Below are 12,531 nucleotides of genomic sequence, written 5' to 3'. Positions count from 1 at the left end.
CATTATATACTTCAACAACAATACTATATGATGATCAATTCTGATGCACCTGGCTATCTCCAGCAATGAGATGAACCAAATCAGTTCCAATAAAGTAGAAATGAACTGAACCAGCTACACCCAGAGAAAGAACTCTAGGAGATGACTATGAACCATTACATAGAATTCTCAATCCCTCTATTTTTGTCTGCCTGTATTTTTTATTTCTTTCATAGGCTAATAGTACACTATTTCAAACTCTGATTCTTTTTGTACAGCAAAATAACTGTTAGAACATGTATGCTTATATTGTATTTAATTTATACTTTAATATATTTAACATGCATTGGTCAACCTGCCTTCAGGGGGAGGGGATGGGGGGAAGAGGGGGAAATTGGAACAAAATGTTTGGCAATTGTCATTGTTGTAAAATTACCCATCCATATAACTTGTAAATAAAAAGCTATAATAAAAATAAATAAATGAAAAATAAAAATAAAAAATAAATAATGCCATCAACATCCAGAGAAAGAACTATGAAGTCTGAATGCACATTGAAGAATAATATTTTCATTTTGGGGAGTCCTTTTCCTTTCTTGTGGTTTTTCCCTTTTGGTTTAATTCTTTTTTCACAACCTGACTAACGTGGAAATATGTTTCATAAGATTGTACATATATAACTATATCAGGTTGATTGCAACCTTGCAAAAGAGCTAGAGAATAGAGGGAGAAAAGGGGAAATCAAAATCTTATAAAAGAAAATACTAAAAATTAATAAATATTTTAAAAGGAAAATGTGTGAGGCAAATATTTCATCAGATAATAGAAATATTTATAAATCTTGAAACCTATCCTCATTCCCAAGACAACATTATTTCTCAGGAGACTACTCCCTCCCCTTCTAAATTAATGGGTGTTCTCCTGAGATCTATTTAAATACATCTCTTAAAATTTATTTATTTCATTGTACCCAGATATGCCCAGGAGCCAATCTACCCTGAATGAGAGAGAAGGTGCTAATATGGATGGGACACTTAAGATAGCAATCAAAGATTGTTACAAAGACACCTGGGACAACAGTGAAATCATTCATGTGAAAAACTAACTCTGTCCCATGGCAATCTAACTTCCTTTGCCATCTCCCTATCCCTTTCAAAGTTCCTTCATCAGGCCAGATTCCAAGAATTTCCAGTTATTAATTGAGGATAGGAGTCTGATATACCACAAACTTAATAACTTTATCTACTCAACTAGTGATCCAGGAAGATGTTTCAGATTTTCATTAGACTCTCTATATAACTCAGGCTATATATATCATCCTCTAAGTAAAGAAAGCAAATACCACAAATGGTGATCATAACTGTTTTGCTCTCTCCTATACACTACTACAAATAATCCAGACTACTCTGTTCTAATACAATCCATTCTGTACTCTGCCAGGGCTAAAGAAATAGGGAAAAAAGGAAAACTCCAGGGTTAATGCTATTTTGGGTATAGAGCTTTATAAGATGTTTGGATACAATTAAGTGTGGACCAGAAATCAAAGGAAAGACTTCCCAAGGCTCTGCTCTGTCTCTCTGAAAACTAGGCAGGATAGTCTCAGGATTAAGAGAATGTTCCGACAGCTTTAGTAGGCAATGGGCTGTGATTAGCCAGAAAAATTCAGCAGCTATATCCCAAAGAGATCTTAAAGAAGGGAAAGGGACCTGTATGTGCCAAAATGTTTGTGGCAGTCCTCTTCGTAGTGGCAAGAAACTGGAAGCTGAGTGGATGGAGTGGATGCTCATCAGCGGGAGAATGGTTGGGTAAATTGTGTTATATGGATGTTATGGAATATTATTGTTTTGTAAGAAATGACCAGCAGGATGATTTCAGAGAGGCTTGGAGAGACTTACATGAATTGATGCTAAGTGAAATGAGCAGAACCAGGAGATCATTATACACTTCAACAACAATACTATATGATGATCAATCCTGATGGACGTGGCTCTCTTCAACAATGAGATGATCCAAATCAGTTCCAATTATTCAGTAATGAAGAGAACCAGCTACACCCAGAGAAAGAACTATGGGAAATTAGTGTGGACTACAACACAGCATTTCTACTCTTTCTATTATTATCCGTTTGCAATTTTGTTTTCCTTCTCAGGTTATTTTCACCTTATTTATAAATCTGATTTTTCTTGTGCAGCAGGATAACTGTATAAATATGTATGCATATATTGTGTTTAACAGCAACTTTAACATATTTAACATGTATTGGACTACCTGCCATTTAGGGGAGGGTGTGGGGGGAAGGAGGGGAAAAGTTGGAACAGAAGATTTTGTAAAAGTCAATGCTGAAAAATTACCCATGCATATGTCTTGTAAATAAAAAGCTATGATAAAAAATAAAATAAAAATAAAGTTTTCCTTGTAGTACTTAAGATGCATAACAAGCAAGTACAAGGGATAAAGTGAAAAAGCTTTAGTTGGGTTGAAGCAACACATTTCTGATGATTTGGGTCTCAAAATCTATACTCTTCTGTCATATTCCACCAACATGATTTCCTTCCTTTAAGGGAAGGAGTCCAGGGGAGCTTTGACTATGTATTTCCCTAAGTATTTTCAGAATGTATGAGCTTTTGTTCAAAATGTGCCAATCTGGACATAATCTTTAAAGTAGTTATCTTTCAATAGTTTTGGCTTTAGGCTCCATTGAAGCCTCAAAATTACATTCTGAGGACTTTCTTTTCCATTTAGGTATGTTAGATAATGTGTCATTCAGAAAAGTACATTAGTCTTTGAATATCCACAAGGATAAGGAATTAGAAGTAAAGCATGTAAGAAATTGAAAGTATTTTAGAAATCATAAAATCATTTGAATTTTATTCAATAAAGTTGATCTTTAATCATTAAAGATCTTTGTGGAGTAGGGTAACAGCCTCTATAGAACAGATTTTTTTCTGCAAAAGACTAGAGGTAGAAAGACAAGTTAAGAAGGAATTATAGGAGGCCAAGCAAGAGATAATGAAGACCTGAATGACAATGGGGATATTGGAAAAGGGGGGGGAAAGGATAGAAATTATAAGAAAAGAAAAACGAATGATACAATATTCCAACCACAAATGATCTCATTATTTTTGTTGTTCTTCACTTATATTCCATTCTTCATGACCCTATTTGTAGTTTTTCTTGGCAAAGATACTGAAGTAGTTGGCCATAATACTCGATTTCATTTTGCAGGTTAAGAAAATTGAGGCAAGGGGGTTAAGTGACTTGCCTAGGATCACACAACTAGTAAATAAGGTCAAAGTTGAATTAAAAAAAAAAAGTTTCCTGACTCCTGGTCCAGAGCTTTATCTACTGCATGACCTAGCTGACATCTGTAAAGTGATAATAGCTACTTAATTACAAGAAATATCATGACATAGGTTAAGATTAACAAAATTTTGTGTAAAAGATATGTTTTTTAAATTATATACCCAACATAGTGTGGCAGAAATGAAGAAAATCATAAAAATAGAATAAGAAGTAAAGAAATTATTTTAGGGTTTATAACTTGAATTTTGTGGAATACAATTAATAATATAAATTCGCATTTCAAAAGAAGACACAAAAGAATTCTGTCACAGACTTAGGTCATTAGAAGACAGAAGTAAACTAAGGCAAACATTTCATCAGACCTATGGATCATTAATCTTTTCCTTATTTCCAAGAGAGATTTTCCCAGTAGACTGGTCCCCTTTAAAAAAAAATGAAAATTCTCCTGAGATTCACCAATATAGGTCCCCAAATTTTTACCTACTTTATTGCATCTATTTATACCTAAGGATCCATTGGTCACCCAAATGGAATGGGGAGGAGAGGATACAGTAGAAGGGACACTTAAAGAAGCAACTAATAATGCCTGAGAAGAAAACTGGAACTTCAAAAAAAATAATTCAGATGAACCATAAATCATCCTGTGGGAGATTCACTCTCTGCATCTCCACATATCCTTTTAAATTCCCTTCATTAAGGATCAGATTCCAAAAGTTTTTACCAATTAATTGATTAAAAATAAACATGACGTACCATTCACTTGACAACTGCATCTACTTGACCAATAGGGGAGTGGTCCAGGAGGGTGACTTAGGTGTTTAAGAGCTTTCTTCTTCAATCCAGATGAGAAATGAGAACTGCCAAGTAGAGATACCATCTAAGCTGCTGATCATCTGATCAGAATTTTTCTGGGGTTTTTTTTTTCTATGCACTAATTATTGGAAAGAACCCAGAATACTTTGTTCCTATATAATCTATTCTGTCCTGCATCAGAGTTAAGAAAAAGAAAATTCCCAAGCTAATGCACTGATTAGTACAGAGCTTTTAAGATTTTAAGTGGCAGTGTGTGGATACCAGATCAAAGGGAAAACTGACAAAGTGAAGAATCCAGAGTACTGAGCTACAGGTGAGTGGATAAATCATTTGAATGTAAAGCTCAAACTTAAAATTTCTCTTCTCAGCTCTTTTCATGACTGTTTGAGAGGAGACCATAGTGGGTAGCAATCTTCTCATTACATACATATACATAACTATATGCTTCTGCCTAGGAAAATTTGAGGTATACTTTCTGCAAGGCTGACATGCTTTGAAAACTACAATCTTTATGTATCAAGCAACACAAAACACTCAGAACACTTATATAAATAAGGGCAGTTAGAGTGGGGTTTAATTCCATTTGGAAATTGGTACTCTCTATTATCCTCCAGAGAACCTCAACAAAATATTGCTAATATTGAGTCCATGAGTGATCCTCAGCATTAGAATTCCTTCATCTTCCTGCATGAAATCATTAGACATAGTTCATAAAGTATAAAGAAAATATGTTGAAACTTATTAGTGCAGAACACATGATTAAGAAGCTGTGTTATTTGCAATACTCAGTAAGTGACTTTTCAGGATTCTATGATGCATTCAATTTATATTTTAGCAATTTTCCCTCCAGTATGACTTCCTGTCCTGTTTTATAGTTTCAAGTAGAAATGATCTTTTTCTTTGTCCTTTTACTTCTCCAAACTGATTTGCCACCTTTCTTAAATGTCTATCTTTCCCCCTGCCTTCACCCCAGATTAAATTGCTCCTAGTTTTGTAAGCTCCAAAAAAGAAATCTAGTCAGCCCATTCAGTGTTTTTATAAGAAATTATGTGATAAGGGCAGCTAGGTGGCACAATAGATAGAGTACCAGCCCTGGAGTCAGGAGGACCCGAGTTCAAATTTGGCCTCAAACACTTAATACTTCCTAGCTGTTTGATCCTAAGCAAATCACTTAACCCCAACTGCCTTGACAAAAACAAAAAAAAAAAAAAAAAAAAAAAAAAAAGGAAGAAAGAAAGAAATCATGTGATATATGCATTTGTAGAGAGAATACATTTAATTCTGAACAACCACTTGGAAAGATACCTTTTATATTTCTATGTAAAATTATAAAAAAATAGAATTTCAAGAATAGTTTTAGGAAGGAATGACTATATTAGGGAAAGAAAGCAGCATGCCTCAGGACACCAAGTTGAATAAAAGTGCTGTTGTGTACAAATAGAGATGATAATCAGTTTGAGTCAAAAAATAAAATGTATGTATGAGAGCAAGTATATAGGCATAATACCCCTTCAGCTTAAATAATATTAACATTTCTTCCATTAGAATTTTAAGTCTAGACTATCAACAAAACAATACATCAAGTTCTGATTAATTCTGTTTATTGATTCCCTAGGTGTTAAACTAAACTAACCTATTCTCTAATCTGGTTCCAACACATCACTTTGAGTAGGAGATAAGACTCTTGCTAGAACAATGAAAAGGTAATCCTGATTATCTTTTTGTGAGCAGGAACCTGGCTTAGATAGTCACAGGATCACAAGAATCCCCTGATACCTCTGTTAGACAATAGTCATTGATAAATCAGAACATTTCAGTAATGAGGCCCAACTGACCAACTGATGATTAATTTTTACTGCCCCTCACAATCACAGAAATTCATAGGAAGGAGAAATAAGGAAAAAGAAAGAGAGAGAGAAAGAGAGAAAGAGAGAGAGAGAGAGAGAGAGAGAGAGAGAGAGAGAGAGAGAGATTTCAGAATTGAGTTGAAATAAGACATCTTTGGTGCCTTGGGTCCTGAAGTCTATTCCCTTTTATATATGTTTGCAGATACTTCCTGGAGCATGATTTCCTTCCAGAAAAGGGAAAATACTGTTTATATGACATATAATATCTGCCAGGAATTGTCTAAGCTCTTCTTACAAATATATCATTTGATCCTCACAACAGCCCTGCTGTTGCATACTATTCTTGTCAACATTTTACAATTGAAGAAACCAAAGCAAAAATCAATTGAATGATTTGACTACCATCCCATAGTTAATAAGTGCCCCAGACAGAATTTAAATTCAGGTCATTGTCATTCTAGACCTAACATATTCAATCCATCATCAGATGTCTTTGAAGGTAAGATATCCAAATGAGCAAATGCTGCATGGTCCCCAGATTATTTCCTGAATCATGGTCTTTTTGTCAAAGTATGCTGATCTGGACTCACTAAACACTGTAGGTAATTCTCTTTCAAAACCTGTAGCTTCAGACATGCATAAACTTGAGATGTACATTCTTGGTCTCTTTCTTTCTTTCTAGTGTTTCAGTCATGTGGCATCCCAAAAGCTATATTGGGCTTTGAATACCAAAAAGGATAAGAAATTCAAAAACATAGCGTGTAAAAACTGGTAAAGACTTTGGAAATCAAGTCACTTGAACTTTATTATTATTAAAGATATTTAGGCAATAGCATAATATAATCTGTAGAAATGATTGGGGCTGAGAGAAACAACAAGCAGTTAGAGAAGTTAAGAAACAATTATAGTCTAAGCAAGAGGTAATGAAGATGGTGGTGAAAATAATAAGGGAAGATTAGAAGTTATAAAAGTGAGTGGGGAGAGAGTATTTGTTACATAGGTATTGCATCCAAAAATGATCTGGGAGTTTTAGTGAACTGCAACCTCAATGGATTGATAGTGTGATAATTAAAAGTTACACATTCAATATTTTACTGCATCAAAAGAGGCATAATGAACAGAAATTATTATCTAAAAGTGAGACTCTCCCTTAGTCAGATCATCTCTGAAATAGTAGGGCTAGTTCTTGGTGCTGCATATTAGAAAATAACCTGAAGAGCACCCAGAGAAAGGATAATGACCATGATGGTAAAAGACCTCAAGATGATATCCTAAGGTTAAACATCTTGCCAAGGATTGTTTAATGGTACCAAGAATGCTAAAGCAGAGGAAGAATATTTGAGGGACTATCACAGGTAAAAGGACTAGATTTATTCTCTTTGGATGGAGAGGATAGAATAAGAAGCATGGGCAAAGTCCCAAAGAACAAACTTAAGCTTGACCCTCATTAGGAATTTATTATTGCTATTGTCCATAAAATAGATTGGACAATCTCAGGAGAAAACAGGATTTCTCTTTCTTGCAGGTCTTCAAACAAAATACAAATAAAGACATGTCATGTACATTGTAGAAGGTCTTCATGTTCACATGTGAGTTAAATCATTAGATTCAAATTCACATAGAAATGTGGCCACTGAATCATATAGAAGGATTCCTATGTTTGTATATTAATTGTGAGGAAAAGACAAACTAACATTATCTATTATATTGTATTTTTCTTTATTTGTTAAATGTTTTGTATTTTAATCTGGCTCCTATCAAATTCAGAAGGATTGTAGGGCTCATACAGTCCATAAACTGTCTGTTTGACAACTCTAGACTGACTCTTATTAGAAGGCCCTATGGTCTCTTTCAAATATGAGAGTCTATTATTTGATGGCATTTACTTCATACATAAGTTTTCAGAAATAATTGTCCTATAATGTATCATATACTTTATCAATTATCAAGATATAGTAAAGGATAGATTTAATCATTAGGAGAAAATTCTGAGTAAGCATTAGTGATTTGGAACAGGTATACAATTGTACTATGATTCATTATCTTTTGATTTATCATCATCAAAAGCCTCTGGCAGGCTTCTTAACAAAAATATCCACACTGAGATGTGATGAAAATGTTTTTCACTGTAATAAAATTGTACTGATTTGCTGTATCTTTAATATGCATTAGCTATATGAGCCAGCATGACTTGTTGCAAAGAATGCTGAATTCAGGATAAAGACTAGAATTCAAATTCTGCATCAATGTTACTACCTCAATAACACTGACAAATAAATTTATAACTCAGAGCTCTAGTTTGTTCATCTGCAAATTCAGACTAATATTATCTATGACATCTAACTATAAGAACTATTGTGCATGTCAAATAAGCTATATTTAAAATATTTCTCTATTGTTATGAAATTAAATCAAGATCCTGATGAAATATAAAGATCTTAACAGTCAGGAATTAGTTCATTTTTGTCTTTCCATTCAGATTAGATCAACTACTGCAAACTAAAATAGCATTAAAATATCACTTACTGACATTTCAGAAAAGAGGCCTTAATGTTCCTGCAAAGAGCTAATGAAAGACAGAAAAATGTTTTATAGTATAGAAAGAACCACAAGTAACAAATTCTGAAAACTGGGCTGTTGAACTTTTTGATACTAAAGCCTACATTCATTAAAAGTCTTCTTCAAACGATACATCTTCCTTAAATACCTAAAAAGTTGCTATGACTTTATTGAATGAATGAAAAGGAAATCCGACAGTCTGTTCTCTGTAGGTACCTGAATCTCTAAATTATGTTTAGTACCATACTAAACAAGGAGAGATGGCCAATTGAAGTCTGAATTGAAGGATCAAATTATATTTGCTTAGCTCAGGTTTACTCCAAAGAATCCATTTAATAAACAATTATTCCTTTCTTCTCTTTCTGGAATAGGGCATCAAGAAAACTGAAGTCTGAGGAATTTGGGAAAACACAGAGATTGTGAGGTGAGAGCATACAATTATTATATTATTTTAGTAATATTATTATAATTAATTATTATATTATTTTTATAAACTGATTTGCATATGACAAGATATTTATTTTACAAATTGTATCAAGTCCTCATTAAAATCCTTGTCCTAATAATGACTAAAATGAAAGACCATTGATGTGTTGACCTTTTCTGTCTTTCCCACAGCTCAGAGCTTAATGAACAAGTCAGGAGCACACACTGTGACTGAATTTGTCATCTTGGGTTTCACTGGTAGCTGGGAGACACGAATCTTACTCTTTTCTCTTTTCTTCATAATCTATATCCTAACCATGGCAGGGAATGGGGCCATCATGTGTGCAGTGAGGTGGGACCAGAGGCTCCACACACCCATGTATATCCTCTTAGGGAACTTTGCCTTTCTGGAATTCTGGTATATAAACTCTACTGTGCCCAGCATTTTGGGAAACCTTCTCTCAGAAACAAAAACCATCTCTTTTCCTGGCTGTTTCATCCAGTTCTATTTCTTTTCCTCCCTGGCTGCAACTGAAATCATTTTCCTGTGTATCATGGCTTATGATCGTTATCTTGCCATCTGTCACCCACTACACTACCCAACCATCATGACCCTAAAGCACTGTTGCACCTTGATGTCTGTGTGTTGGGTGCTGGGCTTCTTAGTTTTTTTTCTATCTACCATCCAGCTCTCTCAGCTATCATTCTGTGATTCCAACATCATTGACCATATTATCTGTGACAGGGATGTACTAATAGCTCTATCATGTGTCCCTGCTCCCAGCACTGAAATTCTGTTCTCTGTCCTAAGCTGCCTCCTCACCTTCCTTCCCATACTCTACATCCTTGGCTCATATATCCTTCTACTAAAAGCTGTATTAAAAGTACCTTCAGCTGCTGGCCGGCGTAAAGCCTTTTCCACATGTGGATCCCATCTGGCCATAGTCTGCCTCTTCTTTGGGAGCCTTATGATCATGTATGTGAGTCCAACATCTGAGAATTCTGAAGTACAAAAGATCATAAGCTTATTGTATATAGTGGTGACACCAAGCTTAAACCCTCTGATCTATAGTCTCCGAAACAAGGAGATGAAGGCTGCTCTAAGAAAAGTCATAGGAATCGATTCAGAATAAAAGAAAAGCTGCATACATGAATTTTACATGTGGTTTTATGCTCTAAAGACAGGCAATTCAATTTAACAAACAATGACAAAGTACTTGCCTTCAGCAAAACAATCAAAGAAACATAAATATGAATAAAGAAATATTGAGCAAGGCATATTCTTCTACTAGTGCTGAAAGCTGAGAGCTGAGATGAGATAACTTCTCAGAAAAATCCTTATCTTTTTGCCTTGCCTTGGCTATCCTGGTTCAGGTGACTTCAACTAAGACTAAGAATCAAATAACCTCATCTAAGAGTAAGAATCAAATAAAACCATTACCTGAAAACACTAATGATATATAAGTTTTAAAATAGTTTTGCTTATTCTGTGATATTTGGATCATCCCAGTCTGTTCTGCTATTGACTGATTCATTTTTATATAATCCACTAACTCTATTTGTGAGGTCATTCATAGAGGTGATATGAAGGTTAAAATAAAAAATTAACTGTAAAAATAGAGATTGAGACTTTGATCTAAACAGAACTACAAATTGACTCATTTGCCTGGTTTGATTAGAACCTGCCATTATAAATTTTCTTAGTGAGTACAATCTTCACCATCAACAAGAGAACATTTAGAATGCAAAGAACAAAATGAAATATTTTATTTTTAAAAGAAACCATGAATATCTTTAGGGAATCATTTAGTATGAGTCTTTTAAGAGACTTTTAATGACTATGATTCAGATTAAGGACAAAAGGAAATTTTCAAACACAAACCATTCGTTTGAATCCAAAATGCAGTTCTAGTTGAGTCATTTCAGTTGTGTCCCACTCTTTCACGATCCCATTTGGGATTTTCTTGGTAAATATCCTGAAGTAGTTTGCCATTTTCTTCTCCAATTTGTTTTACAGAATGGCAAACTGAAGCTAGCAGAGTTAAATGACTTGCCCAGAATCACAAAGCTTGTATGTGTCTGAGGCCACATTTGAACTCTAAGAGTCTTACTGAACTTAGACCCAAACTTTTAGCCACTATGCCACCTAGCTGTGAAAACAAATTAAAAACAAAATGACTCCTGCCATCAAGAACCTTACATTTTACTTAAGGAACAAATATGTAAACAAATAATTAAATATAAAAAATCCATAAAGCTATACAAAGTAATTTCAAGAGAAAAAAAAACCTTCATAAGCAAAGTGAAATGGGAAACAGAAAAGAGACTAGAACTCCATCTTCAAGCGAGGACTTTCGGGAGGCAGAAATGAAGATGTAGTGTTTCCCAGATATGAAAGAAAACTTGTGCACTGAGTCCTGATAGCCCTGAGGCTCCTGTACATCTGGAATGAGAGATTTTTATGGAGGATGGTAGGTCTCTTTTTATCACTGAGTAACCACCAGGGGTGTGCTTGAGATTATTAAATTGTCAGTATGAGCATTTATGCCTTGGAAAAATGACAAATTTGGGGATTGATTCATCATTTTGTTGATTTCTAGACTTAATGGATAGAGAAAATGTAATCATGCAACTTAAATTTAAAAGTATATCAAATAAATTTTTCTTCAGAGAGTCTTTGGATAACATTTACCAGCATATTTCTGTTAACAAAACAACTGTTCTCTTTTCTTACTCTTAGAATCATAGAATGTATTTAACCAATTGTTCTCTTAAAGAAGTTATTTTGCTCATTGGATTTTTTTTCCATTTCACAAATTCTAATTTTTTAAGGAATTGTTTTCTTTTTCCATTTTGCCAAATCTATTTTTTAAGAAGTGGTTTTCTTCAGTATATATTTTTTTCCATTTAACCAAATGTATTTTTAAGGAATTTTCTTTATTTAATTTCCTTTTCCTTTTCCAAACTCTTCTGTAGTTTCCATTTCCTTTCCCGATTTTTCTTCTCTTTTAAGATCTTCTTTAAATTCCCTTTTGAATTGGAGACAAGTTCATCTTCCCCTTTGAAATTTCATCTGGAGACATTTTGTCTTTAGTATCCTCAGGGTTCTATTCTTTTCTGTCTCTACAACATCTATCTATGGTAAGAGCTTCTTTTGCTTTTTTGCTCATTTTTAAAGATTGCATGTTAAGGGACAGGTCAATTCTCCAAGAGCCTCCACAACTGTGGATCATAACATCTGAAGGAGTTTCAGGGCAGCCTTTGCTGACACAAGTGTTGCGAACTGGGAATGAGGTAAATTGGAGGCAGAGGGAAAAAGAGAGAAGTCAGACAACGCAAAAGCCTGTCAGAGAAAGCAATGACCTCTCAGTCAGAGACGTCAGAGAACAGCAATTTGCCTCTCAGTCTCCTTGAATCATTCTCTCACAAGAGGAGATTCATTCTGGGTTGGATCTCCAGAAGCCACTGTTAAGTAGCTCCCATGTTTCTAACAGCTTCCATGTATTCCAACAATTGAGTCTGCTCCTAGGGCACAGGGGAGATTGGCCTGAGCTTTCTCTAGAAGGTGACAGTGGTTTCATGCTCTGCTAGGGTAAGCACTGTT

At 34.5% G+C, this 12,531-nt stretch overlaps 1 protein-coding gene across 1 annotated transcript; it reads left to right on the top strand.

The window, feature by feature from the left end:
- The first annotated feature begins 9,127 nt into the window (after window positions 1–9,127).
- LOC100934649 (olfactory receptor 11H4-like) lies at window positions 9,128–10,060 on the top strand. The gene has a single exon (XM_012544271.3). It carries the CDS (start codon window positions 9,131–9,133, stop codon window positions 10,058–10,060), a length of 930 nt encoding a protein of 309 aa, XP_012399725.1. The 5' UTR covers window positions 9,128–9,130.
- The last annotated feature ends 2,471 nt before the right edge of the window (window positions 10,061–12,531 follow it).

This window comes from Sarcophilus harrisii, chromosome 2, assembly GCF_902635505.1.
Source record: "Sarcophilus harrisii chromosome 2, mSarHar1.11, whole genome shotgun sequence".
Classification (NCBI taxonomy): Eukaryota; Metazoa; Chordata; class Mammalia; order Dasyuromorphia; family Dasyuridae; genus Sarcophilus; species Sarcophilus harrisii.
The sequence above is the reverse complement of the archived record's forward strand: the minus strand, read 5'-3'. Positions and strand labels throughout refer to the sequence as shown.

What these genes read in the sequence shown, in the direction of transcription:
- LOC100934649 (XM_012544271.3), top strand. Translation starts at nt 9,131, where the DNA reads ATGAACAAGTCAGGAGCACACACTGTGACTGAATTTGTCATCTTGGGT.